The sequence below is a fragment of the Ictidomys tridecemlineatus genome, chromosome 10 (genome assembly GCF_052094955.1).
Source record: "Ictidomys tridecemlineatus isolate mIctTri1 chromosome 10, mIctTri1.hap1, whole genome shotgun sequence".
NCBI lineage: Eukaryota > Metazoa > Chordata > Mammalia > Rodentia > Sciuridae > Ictidomys > Ictidomys tridecemlineatus.
In genome coordinates, this window is record NC_135486.1 from 38,937,722 (window position 1) to 38,964,299 (window position 26,578).

General features: G+C 47.0%; 1 protein-coding gene across 7 annotated transcripts; it reads right to left on the minus strand.

The window, feature by feature from the left end:
• Positions 1-4,635: 4,635 nt before the first annotated feature.
• On the minus strand, positions 4,636-25,727 carry Rd3 (RD3 regulator of GUCY2D). 7 transcript variants are annotated; one of them, XM_021729188.3, is made up of 4 exons: positions 17,411-17,829; positions 16,861-17,126; positions 8,512-8,824; positions 4,636-6,742 (listed from the first exon to the last, which is right to left on the minus strand). In XM_021729188.3, the coding sequence occupies exons 3-4, from the start codon at positions 8,805-8,807 to the stop codon at positions 6,451-6,453; spliced, it is 588 nt and encodes a 195-aa protein (XP_021584863.1). In that variant the 5' UTR covers positions 8,808-8,824; positions 16,861-17,126; positions 17,411-17,829; the 3' UTR covers positions 4,636-6,450. The 7 variants fall into 7 exon arrangements, with proteins under 7 accessions (XP_021584863.1, XP_021584862.1, XP_021584865.1 ...); XM_021729187.3 differs by having other exon boundaries at positions 8,512-8,821; positions 17,411-17,828; XM_021729190.3 differs by lacking the exons at positions 16,861-17,126; positions 17,411-17,829 and adding an exon at positions 25,305-25,727 and having other exon boundaries at positions 8,512-8,821.
• Between the last annotated feature and the right edge of the window lie 851 nt (positions 25,728-26,578).

Consider the following 26,578-nt stretch of genomic DNA (forward strand, 5'->3'; position numbering starts at 1 on the left):
ACTCCAAGTTCTCAGATAGGCATGTGATCCAGGTTGGGTCATAGCACCCCACATCCAATAGTGGCAGTCATCCCAAGCAGGAACAATTAATGTGTGTGTTGTTTATAGATCAATAATCTTAGAATCTGCAAAGATAATTCCCAAATTGGGTGGTTTAACAAATAGAAGTGTATTTGTAATTCCTGTTTCATTACATGTGGTCATTCAGGGACTCAGATTCCTTTGATCTTGTGACTGTCCTCTCTTCCGGGGCCTTGGAGTCCTATTCATTCATCCAGAGAATGGGGAAAGAAGATAATCACATTGGGGTCATGAAACATATGGAACCTTTCACATCTAACCACCTTCCATCAGCCAGATTCTGTCCCATGGCCCTCCCAAGGCAAGGAGGAGTGGTAATGCCATCTATTATGAGCCTAGGAGAATAAAGAAGCAGGTTTGGTGAACAGCTGACCAGGCACTGCCTCAAGGTCTTTTTCTGGGATTAGTATCTGGGGTATTGGGAGTGCTAAACTGGGGTCACATCAGCCCAGGTACCAGCAGTTATCTTTCCTAGCTGCAGAGAGTGATGTGACCAGACTAAAAGAAGAGTCACCCTCCATGCAAAGGAAGGCAGTACACAAGAGGAAGGAAGAGAGAGTGAGGAGGAGACAGGATGGAGATGGAGGTGGGGCGAGAGGGAAAAAGAGGAGGAAGAGAAGGAGGAGGACAAATTCCACTGTATGCACCTGGAAGTACCCATTATACATAATCTTCTACTTAAGTGCAAAATTACATCTGAAGCCTCTTGTTTAAGAATTATAAAGAATTTCAAGGGAACAGCAAAAACAAACCAAGCGTGGGACCTTTCCAAGCCCTGCATGGCTGAGTAAATCACACACACATAAAGCTAAGAGTCACATATGCCCTTTCATGTTTTTACATGTGTTGCTTTTATAGGATTGGTGGCATGTTAGATTTGTTCACACCAGCGTCACCTCTAACACGAGTAAGGTGCTGTTTTACAATATTAAGATGGCTGTGAGATAACTGGGTGATGGGAATTTTTTAACTCCAATATAATCGTATGGGGCCACTATTGTATATGTGGTCTGCACTAGTTGAACTGCCATTACCTGATGCACAACTCTATTTTCAGAGTCATCCCACCTCTCTTTCTCCAGAGGACCTGTTGCCTGGCAGATCAAAATATTAAGCAGAAATATATTTCTTGATGCCTACATTATATGAGGAAAATAAGGGATTTTTAGCAATCTGGATTCACTTTGAGTCTACATGCATTTCAGTCATTTGACCAAAGAAGCCCTTGGGAAATCTCTCCCCAGAAAGCCCCTTCTGGAGTGATTCAGAGAACTAAAAGCTCAGCTCTGTCTTTTTTTTTTTTTTTTTTTTTGAGAGAGAGAAGGATCATCTTACTATTCTTTTTTTTTTTTTTTAAGAGAGAGGGAATTTTAATATTTATTTTTTAGTTTTCGGCGGACACAACATCTTTGTATGTGGCGCTGAGGATCAAACCTGGGCAGCGCGCATGCCAGGCGAGCGCGCTACCGCTTGAGCCACATCCCCAGCCCTCAGCTCTGTCTTATCCAGCTGGAACACGGGCAGATAACCACTCTCCTGCTCCATCTCCTCCATGGTTCCTACATAAACAGGTGTTCAGTGTGTGTGTGTGTGTGTGTGTGTGTGTGTGTGTGTGTGTGTGTGTGTGTATAAATAAAATGATTGTGCAAGTGAATTCTTAAAAAGTATGTTGACTACCTATTATGTGTCATATCAGGAGAAGTACAAACTGAAATCAGACATGGACACTGGCCTCAAAGAACTTACAATCCAATGAATGATGCAGATACTTCAGAAATGCCTCAATGTTCATCCAACACTTCCCTCTGCCTCTGCCCTGGGTGAGCTCTGTGTTGGTGTCCATATGCACTCATCAGTTAAACATATTTGTAAAGTAACTACTGTGTGTGTATGCCCAGAAGGTAGGGACATGGGCATGAAAGACCTGGGTTCCCACACTTAAGGATTCCACAAGCTATTAGAAACAGGAAAATGATGGGAGAGGAGAACAAACCAAACAACTCTGTATGATAAGTACAGTGAAGGAGGATTTGAGGGGCTGTTCTGGGAGTACATTGGATATATCATGTTGGAAGGTACTGCAGCATGCAGAGGGAACCCTCGCTTCCAATTCTAGGCAAGCTACTTACATGTAACCTGAGACTCGACTCAATGTACTTACTTCACCTCCTGGTCAAGATCAAATGAGATAATATGGGTTAAAACTCTTAGTGAACTGTAAAGGACCATTCAAATGTTAGTCAAGGAATTTCTTTTTGACCTTGCCCTCTTTATCCATAGCAACATTATAGGGCTGGCTTATTTGATTAGAAGATGTATTTCTCTTTATTTAATTTTTAAATTTTTTAAAATTGAATTTTTATTTTTTGCATTACAATTCTTAATACATCTTTTACCACAATTTATCATGTCTCTGATTGTATATAAGGTATGTTGACATCAAATTCACATCTTCATACATGTATTTGGTATAATGATGAGGGTCTTCTTTCACCTTTCAGAAGGGGAATCCCTTCTCCCTCCCTTTCCCTCCCACCCCTATAGAAGATGTATTTCTCCCATTCCTTTTTTACCATTTTCAGCAGTTTCTTTGCCTGGTGGTTTTATTTGGTTTCTGTTAAGGAGAAGCTAAATTAACCTCAACTATATCCACTTTGGCCCTGGGTTCTGGAGCCTGGACACTTAGTGAGAGCCTAGCAGAGGCCACTGGCTCTGATCAGGAGCCAGAAGAGGCTCTAAGCAGATAGTGCAGCACTGAGCTCACACTGAGAACAGCTTGCTCCTAGAATGTCATCCTCCCCGCAGGGAATTCCAGCCGGTGGGGTAGGATGTTGCATTTGTTCCATCAAGGGGTTGCCTCTCATGCAATATAATTACACTAAACGTGCCAGAAAATTTTGCGACCTCTGTTGACTTGAGAATACCTTTCTCAGTGATATAAAAATTCTTGGGCATCTAAAGAGACTTTTAAAAACTCATTCTTAGTTTTGCCTTAAATATAATAAAGAAATGATTTTATTATTTTTTTTTACTTTTAGATGAGCTCCCGACTGGATATTATAATACTAATTATAATACTAATTTAATACAATACATAATACTATTCCAAAAAGAGAAACAGATGTTGGTATCTGCTTTTGACAAATGAGTCAAGCTATTAAATTAATTTGAAATAATTGTCAAAAATGAATTGTTGATGAATAAATTTTGAGGCTACACTGTGTTTGGAGGGTTCCATAGGAACATCAGAACACAGACTGAAATTTACATGATGAATGATGCCATCAAAAACAGACACGACTGGGGCTGTGGTAGACTGCTTGCACATGTGAGGCTCTGGGTTCAATCCTCAGTACACATTAAATAAATAAATAAAATAAAGATATTGTGTTCATCTACAACTTAAAAACATTTTTTTAAATAGACATAACTGTCGGGAGTGATGGCACATGCCTATAATTCCAGTGATTCAGAAGCCTGAGGCAGGAGGATCACGAGTTCAAAGCCACCCTCAGTAACAGTGAGGCTCTGAGCAACTCAGTGAGACCCTGTCTCTAAATAAAATACAAAAATAGGGCTGGGGATGTGGCTCAGTTTTTGAGTGTCCCTGAGTTCAATCCCTGGTACCCACCCCCCCAAAAAAATATGACATAACCTTTTTTTGTTACCTACCTTTGTGAATTCTTGATGTTTCCTTTGAATTGTTCTGATACATTTTAGTGTTTTGTTTCTAAATGGTAAGAAAAGGGGAAAGGCTTTTTGTTCACTATTTGCAGGCATGTCTCAGAAAATAAAGCATATGGATGTGGCAAGTGTTTTCATCAAATGAAAAGTCACATTCCATACACTGTCACTACCACTTGCAGAATTATGATCGTTTGGGAGAGGTAATTAACTTACTGTACATCAACATGGATGTTCCACAGGCCCTCTGGCCTACCATGGAAATAAACAGCACTACATGACCAAGTATAAAACAATGTGCAACTTTCTTGTCAACGTGTGGGGCTTGATCAGATCCTCATTCAAAGACATAAACCGCAAGAATCAGGTGTTGGGAATAATTATGGAAATTTGAAGATGGATTGGGTACTAGATAATATTAAGGAATTAATATTAATTTGATTAGAAATTATAGCAGTATTGTGGTTAGAAAGAAAAATTTCTTATTCCTTTGGGGTGCATTCTGATGTGTTCAGGAAAGAAATGTCATATATCTGGGATTTATATTAAAATACCTCACAAAAATTTGATAATCGATAAAATCAAATATGGCAAAATACTAAGAACTATTAAACTTTGGTAATGGATGTATATGGGCTCCTAAAATTTTTCTCTCTGCTATTTTGTTAATTTGAAATTTTCCATAACAAGTCAAAAACACCACAAAGTCAAATAAAATGATAGTCATATGTGGTCTAACCCTCACACTCTCCCCTCTAGGGGCTGCTGGTATTGAGTGGAGTGCTAAAGCACAAAGTCCCAAGCATGCCCCACCCTGCCCCTCTAGCTACTGCCCATCCCTCATCTGACAGTCATAAGAAGACTCCCACACTCTTTTGTCCTTTTATTCATTGCTCCTGAGTTTTTAAAAATAAAAGTAGAAACAGATATCATTAGTCTCTTTAACAAACTGAATGTACAGGAACAACCTTCTGACCCTGGTAAGTTTGAGTGTCAATGTTGAATCAGCTGCAGCAGAACATTAGTCATTGGGGAAGCTGGTGGGCTCTGTCACAAGTGAGATTGGCAGAGAAGGTTTTAACTGGTAGTCAGTCACTTAAACTTTGTTTTAAAAGGACACCATGTTGAAAGCCTCAGGTCTTTCTTTTCTCTGGGGAGAACAAGTAAGTGTACGGTGATTGAGAAGAAAGAAAAGAGTAGATGTTCTCTGAGCCAGCCTCTTGAACCTCCTTCCAGGTGAACCATGACCCTCCATTCCTCTAGTGAAAACATGCTGATCCTAGTCAGGGCACCCAGAAAGCTCATGGCTTGTAGGCTTTGTTCTTGCTCTTCCTCAACACTGTCACTCCTTCCAACTGGGTGGCTGCTTACCAAGAGTCTCTTCTGTTTGTTCCAAAAACTTGTTGATGCCAGTTGTTCTTATTGATATAATTACAGTACACACAAAGCAATCAGCTGGAGTGTGGAACTCCCATCACTCAACCCATACATGTCACAGAGAAGTGAACATAGCTTGGACCTACATCCAAAGTTTGGCAATTGAATGAACTTTCTAATGTCTTCCAATCAAATACATGTTTATTTTAAGGTGTACATTTTCTTTAAGTGATTCTCAGCTTCTCCCAATTGTTCAATAAGCCAATCAGCTTCTCCATCTTTATAGCACTGAATGAGAGGGTTCCACCATCCAATGATTTTCTGTTCAGATTTGAGTGAAAATCCAAAACCTGATCATTTAAAAAAGATTTTTTTTTTTTTTTTGAGGCTGAGGCAGGAAGAGCACTGGGCCTATGAGTTCAAGACCAGCCTGGGTAAAGTGGCTGTCTCCAAAATAAAAGGAAGGGGGATGAATTTCCACTGAGCTTGGTCAGGAAATATATGAATTCACTCTCTATTGTTTCACTTCCTTTTGGCATTTTATTTAGATTATTAATAAGATCCACTTGCATTTTCTGAGCATGCACTGGTAGTTAGGGACACTTTTCCCCAACACAGGGGAGGTATTGATCAGACCACAGAAATGGAGATGCACCCCCCTAGGACGTCCCATTATAGCCCAGAATTCAGGAACTCAGGGGCAGAGACTTCTGGAACTATCTGTCTGCCTGTGTGGACCTGGCTGCGCTTTAAGACAGAAGAAGTTGTCCCAGTCTGAATTCTGGCTTCCTCACTCACTAGCTGACAAGAGTGGATGCAGTGGTATGTTGCATCTGCCGGCTCTGCCCGCCCACGAGGCTGTGACCCACCCCCGAGGGATGAGATCAGGAACAGAGAATGGACACTATTCCATAAATCGCTTATCATTACCAAGGAAGGGAATGAAGGATATTCCTAAATTTGGGGTGATATCTTGCAAAAAAAAAAAAAAAAAAGATAGGGCAACTCATTGTAGGAGATGGAGATGGGACTTGGGTCTCTTTATCAAGACCTTGAGACTCTGCGGGGGGGGGGGGGGGGCCGCCTGCCACTGCAGCTTTACGCCCTGACTCTCCTGACTTGGTCCCAAGGTCAGAAAAGGGTGAGATGGGGAGAGGTCGACCCATTTTACAGCAGCATCTTGGGATAGGGCCGCCTCTGATCTCTTCATCGGGGTTTGGGGGAGAGGTTCCAGGACCGACGACCAGGTCACCGGCCTATCATGCCCTCCTGCAGGTGTCTCGGCTTTGAACAGGGGCGTGGCCGAGGTCAGTTGGCCTTGGGTGCCCGAAACTCAGGCATGCTCCAGGTGCGGGACGGCCGCGGCGCGTCGCGCTCCACGTCCTCCGAGATGGTCCGGATGTCGCTGGCGAAGGGCGAGATGCGCGCGCGGCTCTTGAACGTGCCCAGGCTGCCCCGGGGTCGCAGGCTCCACTGGCGCGTCAGCTTGTGGGCCTCCTCCTCCTGCTTCATCCTCTCCAGGACCTCCTGCAGCACCGAGCGGAAGAGGCCGGACACCTCCTGCACTTCGGGCTCCTGCTCCGCCAGCAGCTGTCGGAACCTGGACAAAAGAGGGGGCGCCTTGGGACCCTTGCGGGGTGGCACATGGCGGGCCTCTAACCCTGAGGAGCCGCTCGTGCCTCCCTGTGGTCAACTCCCCTTTAGTCCATTTCACCTGCAACTGAAATCAAACAGCAATCACCCCGCCTCCCTATTTTCCCAGCCCATCCTGAGTTCAAACCCCAGTTCTGCCACTCCTGGCCTCCATGAGCCTCTGCATCCTCATCTGTAAACGGGGTGTAGGGGGCTTTCCTACTTACCAGAGAGGTTTCATGCGCCCAAGTATGTAAAGATCCCGACACTAACCTAAGGTGGTCAATGCCCAAGTATTCTGGGGAGCCCACTGCCGTGGCAATTTTGCTGTGTAAGACTTTCTGCCTTAACCCTCTCCCTTTCCTTCTCCACACACTACCCTATGTGATCTCTGAAGTGGGTATCTGATTATGTCACTGCTTGTGACGGTGACATAAGCTGTGCCTCCCACAACTTCTCTGTCACCTTCTGGATGAGGGGGAGCTAAATGGCCGTTCACAAAGGGCTCCTCCTGCTACTTCCCCTAGATGATCCTGCATTACAGCCAGGAAGGATCCTATGAGGCTCCCACAGGCCTGGGTTGCACCTGGGTCCCTGGGTGTTTTCCCAAGCTGATTCCGTTTCTTAGAAAGTCTTTGCTTAGCGCTCAAGAATCAATGTTAGTGAGTCCATTGAATACCTGGTTTCCTCCCCCATGTTGAGAGTCAGGACTTTGCAAACTTCTTAGCAATGATGTGAGATGGGAAATGTATCAGAAAAGTCATTATCTCATTGCCTTGTGAGTGTTCTCAGTCTTTCCTTCACTTAGGAGGCTTAATTTGCAACTGAGTCCCCCCATCAGCATCCCACCCCTGTCCCCAGGTGCTTCTGGAGTAGGTCTACTTGGGGATTTCCATGGCACAAAATCAGAAAAATGGGAAGAGTGGCTAGGATTCTCAGCCTGGATAAAAGTAAAAAGACTATAAAAGGAGCCAGAATAGGGCTGGAGAAGGCATTCTAAAAAGGAATTTTAAATGGAAACGTGTACCATAGATGTTTACACTGGTTAAAGAGATGGGTAAAGGGAGATTTGAGTAGTCAGGGGAATTTTAAAATGTTTTATTGTTGTTTTGTATTCCTTTACAAAGAGAAATACAGATAAAAGAAATTGAGTTATTTTGAAATTATTTTTGGCTGTTGGACTGACTACATGCTTCTTTGACTTCACCAATCTGAGACAGGACCCCGTGGGTCACCACTTCAGGAAGGTTACATTTATATTCAGGAATATTGTTGTATCCAAGCTCTAAATGTTCAGTGCCCCAGGGCTCCGAACCCTTCACACACACTCACAGTCACCTTCACACCTTAGGCAGATTGGTGTGAAATAGGATGATGAAGACACTAATTTTGGAGATTGTCTGGGAAAACTCCTCTAAGAAAGTAATAATGATCATAAAATGATGAAGGAGGAGAAGCCAGCTGTTGAAATCCAGGATACTAATAATCTTGGCAGGAAGAACAGAGAGTCCTCATCCACCAAAACTCATATGCCCCCAAGAGCTGCCTCTGCCTCTCACTGAAGCCCATGCCCCAACCTGCTGCTCCATGCTGTCCCTCAGCTTCCTCTTCCTGCCTTGCTCCTTCTGACAGATTAACCGTGTCTTCCAGGAACCCTGGGTCTAGTCCTGGTGGCCTCAGGGCCCTGCCTGGAGCTGCAGCCCAATAGCTGGTCCCTGTCCCTATGCCATGGATTACCTGAGGATGGCAGGCCCACAGTAGGATGGGTGGATCTTGGCACAGACATCCTCCAGTTGCAGCCGCTCCCCTGGGCTGAGGTCATAGGTAGACCGGGGCGTGCTGGCCAGCCAGCTGTAGTCCACACCGGTGCAGATCTTCCTGACCGAGTTGCTCCGCTCCCGCTGCTGCCTCTCAGCCTCTCGCATCTGCCCCACCAGCTCCATCATGAGCGTCTCCAGCACCATCTCAGCAGGGCTCCTGGATGACAGCCGGGGTGGGGGCTCATTCCACCGGAACCACGGGATGAGAGACATGGCCCCTCCAGGCCCTGCTGAAACAGAATGGGAGTGTGTCTTCCCTGGAGAATCCAGGAGACCAAGGGGTAGGGAGGAGAACTGAGCCTACCCCTCACAGCTGAGCACACTTGCATAGCTGGCTTAACCTCTGTGAGCACTCATTTCTAATTCTGTAAGACAAGACAGGGCTGTGGTAAGAAGTGGTTGTGAATAAATGTGATATACTATAAGCACCACATAGAAGTAATATACTCACTCATGGTTATAAGGATTCTTAAAAAGCATTCTGGGGGCTGGGGTTAGAGCTCAGTTGGTAGAGTGCTTACCTTGCAGGCACAAGGCCCTGGGTTCAATCCCCAGCACCAAAAAAAAAAAGAAAAACAGAAAAAAAGGATTGGGCCCAGAGAAACTGCTTCCTGAATCCCCACAGCTCCAAGCAGGAAACACACTGTACATGGCTGAACACAATTTTATCCCTCTGATGGAAACGGGGAAATGCATAAATACACAAGCACACACACATTTAGAACAGATGCTTATGTCCTGTGCCAACCAAACAGGAAAACACCGTTTCCAAATGCCTCCAGCCTAGTGTTTGGACACTTAGAACTGTATAGGGTTGACATTATCCTGATAAAACCTGGCTTACCCACTATATTCATTCATTCATTCATTCAGCAAACATTCATTAAGTCCTATGGACCCATCTGTGGGAGGATACAACATGAAAGCGCAGAGGGACTCTGCTCTCCAGGGGATACAAGACTTGATGAATAAAAACGACAACATCAGTGAAACGAGGTACCTGTGATTGGCAAAGCAGAGTCAGTATTGATGGGGGAGGGGTGGTTCTAAGTGATGAGAACAGTCAGGCAAGTCTTGTTATGGACAAGAGCCACCAGAAGGTGAGGGCCGGCTTCAGACAAGTGGGCTGAAGGTGGCCCAAGTGGAGGATCCAGCCACGGTACAAGGACTAGCTGGGCAGGGCATCAGAAATAACATCAGGGAACCTAATTTATCATCATACTCTCACAGGCCCTGCTCAGTGTCGATTTTGTGAAGGACAGATCAACTAGATAGATGGATAAATAAATTAAGTAATAAGTGAATGAACTGCTATGTCTGCCTCGCACCATTGTCCGTCAGAAGCGGGTTGTGTCTCTGACAACAAAGAAGGAACGTGCCATCCTGAGCTAAAGTCTAAAGCTGGTCCTCAGGGTGCTTCACCTCCCCTGTCTACATCCTCCTCCCTCCATGCATGACCCATCCTCCTCCTGCCCAGGCCTTCCAGATGCAGAGAAAAGAGATTTGAGGAACTCAGTCTTGACAGCGTGGTCATGAGAGCTGTTGTCTCTCTCTCTTGCTTTCAAGGGTCTAAACTTAGAATCACACTAAGTAAATACTTTCAATTCTTGAACAAATGCCACCTTAGCTCTTAGCTTACACTTTGCTTCCTTCAGGAGAGTTCCCTGCGTCCTGTGACTCAGAGCTAGTGCCTGTTGTCTCTGCTGCCAGGCTGCTCTGTGCTGAGCCATCAGTGCTCAGTCACAGCGCTCTGTGACTGCCTGTGGGCCCTGGTCCCTCTGCAGACTGAGCAAGAAAACCTGTCTGTGCATTATCCTACTAACACCCAGCACAGGGGCTGGCCCACAATAAGTACCTCATGAACATATATAAATATGAAATTATTATAAATAGATTGTCTTATTTCTCCAATAATCTATTATACAAAAACTTTGCATAATTATGTGGTTTTGTGTGTGTGTGTGTGTGTGTTAGTTTTCAGTCGCTATGACAAAATGCCTAAGAAAATCATCTTAAAGGAGGAAATATTTCTTTTGGCTCCGAGTTTAGAGGTTTTAGTCTTCAGGTCACCTGGCTCCGTTGTTTCTGGGCAACAGATGTTTTGAGGCAAAACATCACGGTGGAAGGGTGTGGTAAAACAAAGTTGTTTACCTCATGGCAGCCAGGAAGCCAAGAGAGAGTGAGAGGAAGAGTCTGGAGACAAGATATACCCTTCAAAAGCACACTCCCAGGGGAACCTACTTCCTCAAACTAGGTACTAGAGTTTCTGCAACCTCCTAAAAGCCCCACTGGCTGGGGACCAAGTCCTCAACACAGCAGCCCTTGGAGGAATATTCCAGATCCAAACTATAACAACTATCCAAACTATAACATGTATGTGCATGCACACACATGCATGTGAGCACATGTGTGTTCAAGCGTGTTACACGGCTGGGTTACAAATCTACCTGTATGTGGGGGGGTTCTTCCCTCCACCAAATTTCTCGCCATTCCTAAAGCCCACTTTTGAGGAACTTATCTTTGGGTCACAAACTGCCCTCCTTAGGGGCCTGGCTTTCTTCTAAGTGTAGCTTTGCATTTGAGATGAAAGGAGGCAGCAGGAGAGTGGCATGGTAACAGAGGGTCTTTCTGGGGCTGAGAGAAATGTGGGTGAAGGAAGGAGAGTCACCAAAGACAACATTTGCCTCCATGACAAATTGATCCCAGAACACCACACCAAGGCCACTGAAGGCCTGATCAGTGCGGTGGGGGCTGAGCAAGGCACCCACCTGACAACTCTGCAAGGGGGATCCCAATGGAGGCTCACCTACCATCATCGCAATGTCCATAGATATATTTTTACATAATATGTAAGTATGTGTATATTTGTAAATAGTGTTATATGGAGTTATAGATATTTATTAGATTTATATCATTGAATTATTGTAAATAAATAGATGATATGATTATTTCTCCAATAATTATATAATTATTCTCTATCCCACAAATGCATATTTATTTAGCTCATAAAATTGCATGTGTATATGTGGTCTACATTTAATTCTAAATACTATTAAGTTAACAAAGTATTAAATAAGACATGTTCTGCTTCCTTCTTTGCCAAATTTACCTTCATAATGCTTGGCCTTCCCAGAATTCATGGCTCCTGGCCTGCAGCCTGCCCTTCTTCTCTCCCCCTCCTGGCTCCCTCCTACACCAAGAAGGGACCTCGCAGACATGCACGGGGACACCCCAGCCTTCACACTGAAGCCCTATCCTCATCCTCGTGAATAGCAGCTTTTTGCCACCCTCAGGCCTGGGCTCTTCCAACCAAGAGTCATCACGCTTGGGGGATTGAGAGGGCAGAAGGTGCCTGCACAGTGGCTTCTTCTGTGGGAAAGCAGGTGGCAGCTGTCTGGTGAGGAATTCAAGATCTCAGTCTCTCATCCCTGATATGGGGGTGAAGTGACCCTAGGATTGGCCTATCTTTTGAACCCCCAGACTCCAGAAGAAAGCCAGAGAAGAGCCTGAAGTGCAGCCTCAGGGGGTCCCTATTCCTTAGTGACCAGAGCTGGTCTCTAAAGGGGAACGAAGAGAATGGAGTAGGAAACACAGTAGAATGAATCGGACATCACTCTCCTCTGTGCATATATGAATTCGTGACCAGTGTAACTCCACATCATGTGCAACCACAAGAATGGGAAGTTACACTCCATGTATGTCTGATAGGTCAAAATGCGCTCTACTGTCATGTATAACTAAAAAGAACAAATAAAAAGAGTTGGTCTCTAGAGGCAGGTAATTTGACGGAGGGCAGGGTCTGGTGGGGTGGACCCAACAGAGATCTGTGGGTTCTGAGCTTCTCAGGTCCAGTGGTGGGGGATCTCACCACTGGGAAGGGGAGGAGAGTTTTCTGCATTGCCTCCTCCCCACCCCCCACACTTTCCAACTCCAGCCACAGCAGAGGCTTCACTGAGACAGGAGCTATTTCTGTCCTGATGCCAGCTGCTCCCACAGGAGGTTCTCAGGCAGGTCTGATTAAGTTCTTATGGGCAAAGCAGGGAGGGAGAGACAAGGGGAGGGAGAGAGGGAGGAAGACACGGAGCAGGGACACAGTCAGATTCCAGGGATGGCTGCTTCTTCCCAGCCCTCCTAGGACCTGATCTACAGCTGAGACTGATTGCAGGGTGAGTGTAGTCTGTGAACGGCAAGAGTGACCTGTCCTGGACTTTGCACAATTTGGGTTTTTCCCCTCCCTTGCTCTGGATGAACCACTATGGAACAGCCAGACTCTTCCATGTGAGCTTCAAGGGCCCTTCACTCTCAGAACTCTCCTGTGAGGAAAAGCTTCCCCTGAGCCAATGGTATTTAGAGAGTCTGCCTCAAACGTGTGCACATTGACTCCCTTTAAAATATCGGGGGCAACTTGAACATGAATTGGATGCTGGGGGATGATTGTTAAATTTTCTGAAGTATAAAAATGGTATTCAGGTTTAGGGTAAAGCCAGGATGCAATGCCAGAGTTCGTGGGTGTCCACAATATTCTACATTCAAGTCATTCAGACAGTGCAACGTATATGTACACTCACATAGAAATAGGGAAATTATGGCAAGATATAAACAATTGTCTTGTGGAGGTTTTGTGGGCTCTTATTGTGCTATTCTTCCAACCCTTGCACATATTCAAAATTTAAACATTGGAAAAATATCTAGCTCAACACAGACTTTTTGCAGTCACCTTTCCCTCTAATTCCATCTGGTGGGCTTGCTTCCTCTCAGCACCTCTGTCCCCAACTATGTTCATTCATTTGTGTTGCTGGGTGTCTTTCTCCAAGAGGTCCTGGTCATCAAGGCATTGGGCAGTGGGTGTGCTGGGCAGGCTTGGGGTATGGAAATAGAAACCTAGTAACACAAGGCCTGAGTTTTCTACACTTTGGCCTCAGCAACCTAGGGCTAGTGTGTGTGTAGTGTCCCTGTCCCTGTGCTGGGTGCTGGGCTCCTGGGGAGTGTGCATTCAAGAGAAAGAGGAAAACAAGCAGACCAGTGACTGCAATGCCCCTGGAGGGATTGACATTCACATACCCCGGGACATTTCTGGGCTTCAGCAGTGCAGTCATCCAAGGGCCGACTCCAAAACTCCTGCTGAGCACTAATGTATGATTTTGTTCAAGTTCATTACCTCGCTAGGCCTTGGTTTCCTCATTTATAAAATGGGGTTAATACAGCTGTGTGTCTACTCATCAGAGTGCCTGTGAGACACAAAGGATAGTGTACAAAAAGATTTGCAAAGTGTAATCCTGTTCAGTGACCAGGCTCTGTCATCTTTAGGACACAGCCAGGTAGATTCATGGCTAAGGAATTCAGAGAGCCTGGAGAGAGGTCAGGGAGGCATGCTGCCTTTGTCCTGGCCTCACGGCTGCAGAGAGCAGAAAGAATGCTGGCCCACTCTAACAATGACACATGGGGAGAGGAGGAGAAATGAAAGGCAGCCAGGGACTGAGGGTTAAGGCACCTCCAAGCTTTGTGGTCCCCTGTGAAAACCGTGGGGCTGTGTCTCCCTCCTCCATCTGAGAACTAAGCCAGGGATAGGATTGCTACCAACCCTTGATGGCTGTCTTGCCTTCCCTCTCCCCAGGTTCCTTTTCCCAAGGCTGGGGCTTAGGGTCAGTCCCTTCCCCAGCCTTCTTCCTGCTCATTACCTTTACTCCCTTTGACCTCAGACTCATGCTTGGTGGCCTGCCTGTACCCCTACCCTGCCTTTGGTCCATTGCCAGTCCAGGTGAAACAGGCTGGTGGTGGAGAGGCCATGAAGGCTTTAGAAGACCTGAGTTCAGCTCCTATGCCTTTACCTTCCCTGGCATACCCTGCCTGTGTCCATGTCACCTTCATGGCTCTGAAAGAGAGAAAACAGGGGTACCTACTTCAAGTTACTGTGAGATCAGTCAGGTAACGTCTGCATAAGTGCTTTCTTAACTAACCAGAAGCTGGTCCACCCAAATCTGTGGTCATCATTGTTGCTTAGAGCAGGGGTTCTTACCCTGGGGTCCTGGGAGAATTCAGAGATTATAAACTTGGATGTGGCCAAAAAAAAAAAAATCTTTACTTCCACTAATCTTTAACTAAAATACTAAAATATAGTATTTGCTTCAGTTATGAATGAGGACCACAGATCATAGTAGTATCAATGGCACCTGTGATTTTATCTCTAGCCGAGATCACAGCTATGTTCCTGGATCTTTAAAGTTGTTATTCATGAACTAGCGATTTTTGCTAGTTGAAGTCATGGTATTTATTAGATCTGTCACTAGATTTTTTTTTTTTTTTTGGTACCAGGGATTGAACCAAGGGGCCACTTAGCCTCTGAGCCACATTCCCAGCCCTTTTTCATTTTTATTTGAGACAGGCTCTCACTAAGTTGCTCAGGGCCTTGCTAACTTTCTGAGGCTGGCTTTGAACTTGCAAGCCTCCTGTGTCAGCCTTCCAGGTTCCTAGGATTACAGGCATGTGCCACTGTGCTTGGTCTAGATTTTATTAGTTTGCATGCTGATAGAGAGGCATGCATATCACCACATCACATCTGTTAAGTAGCTGCACTTTGATAGAGCCGGTTTCCTTTGCAAACCAATGGATTTCACTGAATTTACTTAGAAACATTTTTTCTGAGAATGTGTTCCCAGGCTTTGCTGACGAGCCAAAGGGTACCAGATACAAAGAGGGTGCAAGCTTGACCCCAACCCTGACTCTAACTTCTCCAGGTCTGTCTTCTGTCCTGGCATGGCAGGAGGGGACCCCCATATCCCTAGAGAAAACTCTGGGCAGGAGGATAACCAGTTCAAAGTCAGCCTCAGCAACTTAATGAGGCCCTAAGTAACTTACAGCCCCTTTCTCAAATTAAAAAATTAAAAGAGCTGGGGATGTGGCCCAGTGTTCAGGTGTTCCTGGGTTCAATCCCTGGTGCAAAGAGAAAGGGAGGGGGAGGGAAATGGAGAGGTAAGAGGAGAGGGAGGGGGAGGGGAGAGGGAGAAGGAGGAATGAGACCCAAAGCTCTAGTAAAGGAGCCTTTGTTGACCCAGAGCAGTACAAGCCTTGCATGTCCCACCTCTGCCCCTAGGTGTCGCTCTCTCACAGCCTTTCTCTTGGGTTCTCTGCTCTCGCTCCTGCCTTTCCCCTTTAGTACACCTTCCAATCCGCTGTACTCTCTCTTAGCCTTCCCTTAAGCCTATTTCTGAATATCCCTGAGGATAATGACTTTTCCATCGCTCACTGGGAGACAGGACTACCAGCTGCCACTCGTTAAAGACGCCAGAAAAACCTGCCTCAAGGGCAAGAGTCGTCTCTGGTTCCAGGTAGTTAGCAGCTGAGGGGGACCAGAGATGCTCAGTGACAAGAACAATGTTCCAGCAAAGCTCTGACCCCCTGATGGAGTGGGGAGAGTGTTCCAAGGCCCTGCACCAGTGTCCAGCCAACCATTGAAAGGTGTGCAGTCCTTGACCCAGGAATGCTGATTTCTCAGTCCAAAAAGAGCCACAGCCCAGGGGCCAAGTCCTGGGTTTCCCTCTGAGATTGGGCTCTAACAGCTGAGCTTCTGCAAGCCAGGACACAGGGCTGCCCCTGGTGACTCACTGAGCAGGCAGGCTGGCTGTGCTGAAGCTGGACCCTGGGTCTGGGCAGAGGCCCTGCAGTAGGTGCAGAGAGTGAGTACTCCTCTTTCTGGCTAATCTTCCTCCCAGGCCTGTTTTTGTCCAGGCCCAAGGACAACTTCATAGACTGCAAATTAAACTTATGTATCTTGGGTATCATGCAAAAAAGAACCACCAAGTAGGTCTACTCAGCCTGATTTGTGGATCCTCTGCCCACCTGACAAGAACTTGCTCATCAATCAAGATCCATCTTAAGGTTCAACACCTCCCTGCAGCCTGCCCCTGACTGCCTCCACTTAGGTGGCAGGGATCTCAGTATTCACTGGTGTTGGGCATGGTGCCTATCATGGCTCCATCTATAACACACATGGTTCTCCCTGGTTTGGGCTGTAGTTTCTCTCCTTCACCCAGCTATGACCTCTGCAAGGGCAAAAAGCTGTGTTGAATAGGCTGTACTTGATACGTAGTTCCTGAATGAATGAGTAGCCGTCTGTCCTTGTGCAGAGGCAGAGGTACAACCAAGGGCAGGGGGCAACTGACCACAGTTGGAAGGGACTGATTCCCAAGAAACTAGCCTAATCCCAGTGTCCCAGCCAGACTTTCCTTTCAAGCCCAAACACCAGCCTGGAGCCCCACCCTGTACTGACCTGTCCAGGCCCACACTCTTGGGAGTCTTATTGCAGGTTCACAGGCCGCTCCACGGTCAAGGGGACTAAGGCTCACACATCACCCACACATCTTGGTTGTTGCTAAATCCCTTGATCTGACTCGGAACCTTGAAATTACAGTTGATAAATTCATGGTTCTCAGACTGATGAGAGGATCTCTGATTTGGGTCTCATCTCCTCTTCCTTTTCCTCTCCACAAAAGCAGAAGAGAGAATACTAGAACTGGCTTCTCCCAGAGAGGCTTCCTGATTCCAGAACAGACAAAATTTTTGACTTCTTTTGAGTTTATAAAGCAATGACCAGACCATGGACCAAGGATACTGCACCAGTCCACTCATTTCCTAGAACCTATGGGGACTGAAGGGGCTTACCTGTGGCCATCTGGGCTCAGGTGCAGCCTGCTCTTTGGCTCCCGGCCTGCCACCCCCATGAGGCTGAGCATCCCAGCCTAAACTTTCACTCCTAAGGCTGTGGCTGTTCTGGGGTGTGAGTGGGGAAGCCTCTGCCTCCTGGGGGAACTCCCTCTTACCAAGTTTCCTGAGGTTCTGTCCAAGTACAGGTTCTCAGCAGGGATCCTGCTTTCTGCTTCCAAGTCTGGGAGAAGAGAGTCTGGATCTTTTCAGGGAAAACCAGAAAGTCGGTCAGCCGAGGGTGGAGGGTGGAGGGTGGCGGTGGCGGGCAGGGGCGGGCAGCGTGGACTACATCTTTCCTGGCTCCCCCACTCTCTGATCCTCTTGTGCTGCTGGCTGCCTCCTTGTGCTTTTTGCTCTTTGTACCCCGTAGAAGTTTTTCTAGAGAAAACAGTCCTGCCTGGAGGAGAGATGCAGCCTGCTGGTGTTTGTGGAGAGTGTGTGGGTCCCAGGAGGCTGGAGCCACTGCTCCCCGCTGAACTTGGAGGAGGGCCAGCTCCCAAGCTGCGGTTGCCGTGGAGACCTGCCTAAGCCTCTTTGCCTGCCACAGTATTATCTGATGAGGGAGCATCTGATCCTGTACAGATGCCTGAGACCTGTGGGGAGAGCGCGCCTGTGTCCAGATGGCATTCTGGGCCCCTTCCTCCCCCAGCCATCATTCAATGCAATGCAAACGCAAGCAAGGGATAGCAAGCCCAAGCTCATGGGTCCTCTGTGGAGCCCTCAGCCTACCTGCTATTGACAGGTTTCCAGTTACCTGGTGGATGACTCTTGAAAGGAGGCTCCCCCCAACCTCCACCTACTCCCTCCAATAGGAGGGGGTTATTCTGGTTCAGGGCAGAGAGAACAATAGAACATAAAATATGGATTTTAAGGTCAAGTTCATGACCTTCAGGAGCATCCTGCTGCTGTCTACCTGCAGCCTACTCACATCCTTTCTTTCTGCTCTCTGGACATTGTGCCACTGGTAGAATATGCTACAGGCCACAGGTGCCCACTTCCTGGACATGAGGTGACACTGAAACACAGGCATGCTGCCCTGTGAGAACCCCTAGGGAACTGTAATGGGCATTATGCTGCATGACACTAGCTCTTAGGGGATGCTGTATTGGGTACCAGGTGACAGAGTGACTTTTGGACATATCAGATTTGATTGTGTTGAAAATGAAGCAGAAAGCACAGCCATGGTTGTGAAATGAAGCTATGGTTGATGACACTGGCTCAGATTGCCCACCTGCCTGCATGGCTAGATTTTCATCTCCAGGTGGCAGGCCACTTTGGGCTGACTCTGTAGCTGGTGCCATCTGCCTTCCCTTCTTCTGCATCATGCAAACCGGGGGCCTTGAGGCCCGAGCTGCATCATGCATTTCTCTTGACCATTTCACAACAGAGCAGTCTCAAAGACTGAGAGGAGGATCACCGGCGGGGGTGAGGGATGCCCATGTTTTGGGGAGCTGAGCTGACCTCCTCTGACCCATAGTTCCTAGGTGGCCTCCAAGGCAGGCCCAGCTAAGGCCAGAACAATCTGAGTAAGGTAACAGGACTCCCCACCTCTGAGCTCTGCACCACTGTCCTGGCACCTCCTTAGGGGTCTGGCTCGGAGATCCAGGGCATTTCCACTCTGGGAGGAAGACAGCAGAGGAATGAAAGGGCGCTGATCTCCCTTTAGGTAGGTTGCTAGAATCATCAAGGTGTCAGGGCAAGCAACACCTGGCTCCTTCATGCAGTACATATTTCTAGAATCCCATTCTATGTAAGCGCAATGTCAGGAGTTGGTTGAGGCTGAGTGAGCCCATTTTCCTCTCCTCCCCACACTTCCCAGTCAAGCCTCCCTACATGTTGGGTCAGCCAAGATCAAGAGGGACATCTGGCAGATGAGCGGGAGCCGAGACAGGATTAGGACTCAGAGCTAAAGCTTGTTATCTGCCTGCTGTACGACCTTGGGTCCACACCTGACTATTCTGTGAATAATAAAAAGCCATCCTTTTGCTATAGCCGTGCTTTTGTCTTAATACTTCACACACACACACACACTTAATGTGAGATCATACAGGTGAGTGTTCTGAGCCATCGGAGGGAAGACTGCTCCACAGCAGTCTATCAAAGCAGATGGCTCTTCACGGCTCCTGAGCCTGTGGCTCCGGGGAACAGGTACACAGAGTTCTAGCAGCCTGTACTTCAGGCACAGCCAGACCCTTTCCCACATTTTCCAAATGACGCCTATGAGACAAGGAGAAGAGGCCTTCCCTGGCCCACCTCCTCTGCTGTCCGCTGCCTTGATCCCATAACTCAAAGAGGGCTTGGCGTGTGTGCTGACTGCTAATTTATTTTGATCCGTTGGCCTGTGGGGGCTTTGTGATTATCCTTGCCGAGGGAGCTCCTACTGGGGAAAGGAGGCGGAGAATGATTTTTTTTCCCTTTCAGGAGACATCAAAGAAGTTGTCGAAGTGCAGTTACATATTCAGCGACCATTCAAATGGAGAAGCACCAGGGGGGCCACACCACTGCCCCATAGGTGGCATTTGATTACAAAATTGCAGATGTGGAATTATAAGGCCATTGGGTGCAGAGAGATTAGAGAAGATCCCTGGCTGTGTGTGTGTTTGTGTGTGTGTATGTGTGTGTGTGTGTGTCAGGGGATGCTCTTCCTGTTTTCTCTTTTTCTGGCATCTTTCCAGGCTACAGGGACCATTTCAAACCATTTCTAGCCACTCAGTCACTCATGGGATCTTCAGGGTCCTGCTTAAGATCCGTGTGGCTCAAATCCCAAAAGAGGCTGAATGAAATTGGCAGAATATTCACAGATCCAGAGCAGTCTTGCAGGTTTCCCATCCCTCTTCTCTTGGTTCTCTTTCTGTTCTTGAGCCCTGTTTCTTCTCCAGATGTTTGGACTGAATATTTGTCCCTCCGAAATTCATGTTGAAATCCAAACCCCCAAAGTGAAGGTATCAGGAAATGGGGCCATTGGGAGAGGATGAGGTCACGAGAGTGCAGCCCTCACGGATGAGGTTAGTGCCCTGAGAAAAGAAGCTCCCAAGATCCCTCACTCCTTCCCCCATGTGAGGTCAGAGCAAGAAAGACATTGCCCATGAATTGGAAACCAAGTCCTCAGCAAACGCAAAATTGGCTGTGTCTTGATCTCCGACTTGCATGCCTCCAGAGCTGTGAAAATACATCTCCATGGTCCACATGGTACTTTGCCATAGCGGCCTGAATGGATTAAGGCACCAGGTAAAAGAGGCACAGGGTCTGGCTGTAGAAAAATGAGAATGCTTCTATTCCTCTCAGCCTACCTTCCCTTTCCTCCTTCAAGTCTTAGTCTTTATTCTGCTTAAAAGGTTAAAAGATATGTGTTTGGAGCTGGGGGGGAGGGGGAGGGATATATGTATATAGAGAGGGGGGGAGGATTTAAAGGAAACTAAAGCCATAAGGAGAGAGACATAATGCATTGGTCATTCATTCATTTACTGAACATGTTGACCACTTTCTCTGTTCTAGACAGCCCCTTGGTGGCCCATATCCACAGAAGTCACTCACCATGGCTTCTACCCTATGGTTTGAGAGCCCAATCTGAGGGCCTAGACAGAAACTGCCAGCTGTCCACCAGAACCATGCTCTCCTTCCAGAGTGTGGACATAATCCCGGTCAGGGCCGTGTAGCCAGGGACTTTATTCCCTAGCCCCTCTTGCTGCTGGGAGAGTTGGGGGGCTATGTGATGCTAGAGTGTGGGTGGAAGGGTTACAGACTCTTCCAAGGATCATCTGATTTAAAACCCTGTGCAGTTTGCCACTTTTCTTTTTTCCCAGGACTCTAAGGCACCTGGGGATGAGGTACAATTTTGAAGGAACCTCATCCCTAGATCTAATACCTGGAAAGCCAATCGCCAATCATGCATGTTGAACTCTGATATGTTTAGTAGGTCAAAGTGCCAAGAGTTGAGACGGCCGTGAGCACTACCTTAAGTAGCATGAAGATGTGGACCCTCTCTGTCCTTCCCTGTGTTCCTGAAGATCAGATCGCTTCCTCACTCACTTCTTTCCAGAGTTTCCGTTCTCACCCAATGACATTCCTTCATCCCATATTGTCTCCTGCCTCTGGGACTAATGCACACTGCACCCCAGGTGCCCTCCCACCTGGGAAAGTTTGTTTATCCATCCATGGAAGGCTAGTTTCAAGGCTAACACCTCTGTGACTTTCCCTCTGTTCTCCTAGCTCCTTCCTCTCCACTCCCTGAAGCATTGTTCTTACTTCTGTACATACAGTTGATCTTCAATTATTTGCAGAAGTATTTGCAAATTTACCTATTTGCTAAAATTCCTATGAAATCCCAAAATCAACAGTGGCAGCACTTTTGTGATCACTCACATATGTTGAAAACCGACTTTCTCAGCAAACACATCCTCAGCTGAGGTTGAACAAGGCCTGCTCTGCCCTCTCACTTCAGCTTTCATGCTCTGAACAATTATCCTCTCCATGATCTATTTATTTAGTGACACACTTCTTACACTTTGGGTGTCTTGCTATTTAAATTAGTCACCATGTGTGCTGAAGTGCTGCCCAGTGTTCCTCAGTGCAAGGAGGCTGTGAATGAGCCTCATAGAGAAAATACCTGTGTTGGATGAGCTTTGTTCAGGTTTGAGATGTAGCATTGTTGGCCATGAGTTTAATGTGAGTGAGCCAACAATATATAGCAAACAAAATGTCTTTAAAAAGAAACACACATAAAACGGTTATGTATTATTGATCAGTTGGTGAAAAGGCATGACCAGGAGCTCACAGGGACCCTGTTCCTGTATGTCCCCTAGGAGTAGTGCTTCAGTATTGGCCAATGCAATGTTCATGGCCACTTTCTAGATCATGACTGCATGAATAATGAGAATTAGCTGTTTTCTGAGCACCCAATTCAGCATCCCCTGCAGAATGGGAGCCTTTCAAGAGCAAGGAGTCCAGGCTCCAGCACATGATGGAAACAAAACAATTTAGAAAAGGTGGTATAGCTGGAGCACCTAATCTTGGTCCCAGTTTTAGAAGATGCAGAGCTTGCTCTCTGTTCTTGTGAACCTGAGCTCCAAGAGTTGCATGGTCACAGGCTGAAGGACCTGAAGAAAACAGATGGAAGCCAGGTGGGAGTGGACCGTGCAGAGCTCAGGTTGAGGCTGGGCTCACACATCAGTGATGCTGAGAGTGGGCATCCTGTCCTCATCAGCAATCTGTCCCCTCTCACAGCAGCTTCTTATAGACAAGACACACCAAGGACAAGGATGTGGCCGATCTGATAGAATTTCTCCCCCAGGTCAGAACGGATGCCTTGCTGTTGGCAGGAGCAGAAATGGAACAATTCTGTCTTGCGGCCTCTCCTCAAGGAGTCCTCTGATGGACACATACTAGTTCCTGGTTAGAACTCCTAACCAGGAACCCTAAGTACATTTATTTCTTCAACCAAGATTAATGAGACATGCACTTTGGGCCAGCCCCAAGGCCTGGGGCCCAGGGTGAAAGTGGAGAAGGCAGAGCTACCTATACCTTGGCAGGGCTTCCGATCCCAAGGAAGTCTGTAGGCTGGGCAGGGCACTGCAGAGATCTAGAGACTCCTGGAGAGCAGCCCCAGACCATGGCTCCTAACCCTTACCATGCACCCTTCTCTTGTCCCTGCGCTGCTCCACCAAGAATCCCCGAACCACAGAGTAGCAGGGGGCTTGGCTGCCCTATACTCCACACCTGGTGATATCATGGGTTCAGAAAGGGCTTGCAGCTTCATCAAATAGCACAGCAAGTGAGTAACAAAGCCCGGATAGTAAGCTTTGCTCTTCTATTGCCCTGTCCACTGCTGCCTTGGTGCCACCAACAAATCAGACAGAAGCCCTTGAGCACATCACCTTAAGCCTCAGTCTTAAGCATCAAATATATCTCATTTTCTGTCATAAGAATAAGCTCTTTTGGTGGGTGCAGAGGCACACAGCTGTAATCCCAGCAGCTCAGGAGGCTGAGACAAGAGGATTGAGAGTCAAAGCCAGCCCCAGCAAAAGCAACGTGCTAAACAGCTCAGTGAGACCCTGTCTCTAAATAAAATACAAAATAGGGCTGGGATGTGGCTCAGTGGTTGAGTGCCCCTGAGTTCAATCTCCTGCACTGAAAGAAAAAAAAAAAAAGAATAAGCTCTTTTTCCTGGAGGAGTTGAGGTGGGCCATTTGTGTGTATGTGCGTTTGGGTGGGTGGAGAGGAATTCCAGGTCACTGTCTCTTCTCATCGTTCTGGAAGGCTGCTTGAAAGAGGAAGCATTTCCACAAACTTCCAAATGCTAGCTGCTCTTGGTGGGGGGAACATGGGGGACCCCAGGGATCTGTGACCTGAGGCTGAGGGAGAAGCCAGGATGTCTGGCTCCACTGGACGGGGGTGGAGGACCTGCCCTTTACAGAGCCCACAGGCTGATGGAAGGTGCCAGAAGCAGCAGCGGACTCTCACGGGTTTCCTCACCATGCCCTTGGCTCTTTTCCCAGAAGGTAAACCAAAGGCAGAGTAACTTCCCCCCAGCCAGCCACCCAGTCAGCCACAAAGAAAGATCAGAGCCACCGGAGCCACCACAAGAAAAGCAAGGAGGTCTGCATTCCGGGGATGAGGCACGGACACGCTTTTCTTTGGGGCAAGAAGCCTCTTTTGATTCTGGACAGGAGCCTCATGGATGCTGCCAGATGCCAGGAATCTCTGGAAACCTCGCAGAGAGGACACTGGAAACAGAAATTGAAAATACCAGATTCCGAATCATGCTCTGACAACATACCAAGAGCGATCAACGGTGGAGGAGCCACTTGAAAATTAGGGTCCATCCTGCCAGGCATGGTAGCATATTCCTGTAACTCAGCCACTGGAGAGGTTAAGACAGGAGGATCACAAGTTGGAGGCCAAACTTTGAGACCAGGTCTCAAAATAAAAATGAAAAAAGGGCTGAAGATGTAACTCAGTGGTAGAGCACTTGCCTAGCATGCATGAAGCCTCAGGTTCCATTCTCCCCCAAATTACAATATATCCATATGCCAGACTACCCAGCTCTAGGACAATGGTGACAAAACTCGTCTCTAGCTTCCTATCCTGTGAAAAATAGCAGAAGCAGCAGAGTGGACCCACTGTGTGTGCAGGTACACAGAGGTGAAGTACCCAGAGGAAAACATTTGTGTGGCTGAGGATGAATGTCTCACCCCCAGTGAAGAAAATGATCACACACCTGCTGGGATTCTGTTCAAAATATTCACATGGCTGTGGTATTACCTTTCTTAAAACTAGAGTATGACACAGAAAAGAAAGAAAAGTTCATTACGCATTTACATTTTAGATGACAGCATCGCCTCAACTCTATTTTCCTGGGGAACATTTCTTAGGGAAAGCGTCACTACAAACGACGTGTTCTGCACTTCCCTAGACAAGGGAATATTGTATGTGACCATAATTATGGAACTTGACCTCTTTGCTTGATGATTTTGCCAAACAAGTATTAAACATGGAAATCCAACCTCATAATTCAGTGGGCCAGTCATTGTGCCCTTGGAGGAAAATAAGCTGCAATCACCTCACATTTGCTTAGCACCTGGCAGTTTACAAGGCACGTTCACACCCTTTGTTTCATTTAATTGATAAACAGGAGGAGGGCAGGGCAGATCCTGTGGCGGTGGGGCTATAAAGAACTAAGTCCTGGGAGCAGGGCCCCTGCCCTGTCCTGATCACCACAGAGATCAGGAGCCTCAGTATCAGTTGGTGTCTGTGACGAGTGTGCTTCTGGCATACAGGAAAGGGGCCTTCCAGAGAAAGAGAGGGGGCTCTTCAAAGATCCCCCTCTCTAGGTTCAAATCTGGACTTGGCACTTGTTGGCTGTGTGATCCCAGCTTCACCTCCGGCCTCCATAACCCTCCCTCAATCCTTATTCACTGGGTCAAACCCAAAGATCCCCAGCTCCCTTGTCTGAGGGGCAAGGGCAATTGTAGGGCTTGGAATTAATTCCCTGTTGACCCCCGAGACTCTTACCTGTTTATGCAGCCGACAGGTTCCACAGAGGCTCACCTGAGGGCGTCCAGAGGGGCAGCTCAGAAAGCTCAACTGTGTTCCTCCTGCCCCGCCCTCGGTCCCCGGGGGCCACCTAAGCTGGTAAACATGGCAACAAGAGTCACCAGCTCTCATTACCTGGCCTCATTTCCCATTCGAACATCTCTCCCTCTGATTTTGAGTTTCTCTATTGGTGACGCTGACGACTTTAAGTGGCATCTCTGACTCTCAGTTTCTACCATATACCTTGGTCCATTTCTCCCTGGTTTCCTACAAAATGTCAGAGTCTGGGATGGATGAGGACATTTCCATCCCTTCCCTTCCCTCAACCTTTCCTCCACCTATGTTCTGCATTCTAACCGGACTGGTAATCATTTCCATCCTCCGTTCTGGAAACCTAATCAAATCCTTTGTGCTTTGAAGCCACACAAGCCTCTTGCCTCTTAGTGAATCTCTAATAAGATTGACCGCAGGGTCATGCTTCTTCACTAAGTGTGGGCTGGGTCACTAGGAGACTAATCCCTGGGTCCATTTTGAATCCTCTCTTTGTTCTAAGAACACACGGCCAAGTGCTGCAATTTACATTTGATTTACGCATCAAACATGCTGTCTCTCACACACATGTAAGTCCTTAAAATGGTAGGCAAATGAGCATTAAGCTCTTTAAGCCTGTAACAGCCTATGAAATGCATGTTGTTACAATCTCCATTTTATGGGAAAAGTTTGGTATGGAATAAATAACTGGTTCAGGGGCTCACATATAAATGGCAAAGTCTGGGAAGTGCTTTGAAGCAAGCCAGTCTTCTTCTACTATTGGTCCCGGTGGCCACTAAATCATTCTGCATTGAGTTTTCTTCTTCTGGTTGATCAGAGTCCATATGTTAATTTGGAGATCTATCTATCTATCTATGTATCTATCTATCTATCTACATAGATAGATAGATAGATAGATCTCCAAATTAACACAGGCTGTTGAAATAAAAGCAATGAAGCTCAAATTCATAACATGCAATTAACAATTCCTCTGCTATAGTTGGGCACGGAGGCACATGCTTGTAATCTCAGCAGCTTGGGAGGCTGAGGCAGGAGGATCATGAGTTCAAAGCCAGCCTCAGCAACTAAATCAGACCCTAAGCAACTTAGCAAGACTCTGTCTCAAAATAAAATATAAAAAGGGCTGAAGATATGGCTCAGTGGAAGCACTCCTGGGTTCAATCTCAATTACCAAAAAAAAAAAAAAAAAACCCAATTCCCCT

Bases quoted from the DNA above. Each gene is read 5' to 3' on its own strand.
- Rd3 (XM_021729190.3), bottom strand. From the start codon at position 8,807: ATGTCTCTCATCCCGTGGTTCCGGTGGAATGAGCCCCCACCCCGGCTG. The intron at 6,743-8,511 runs GTAATCCATGGC...TCTTTTGTCCAG, and splicing joins TGTGGGCCTGCCATCCTCAG to GTTCCGACAGCTGCTGGCGG.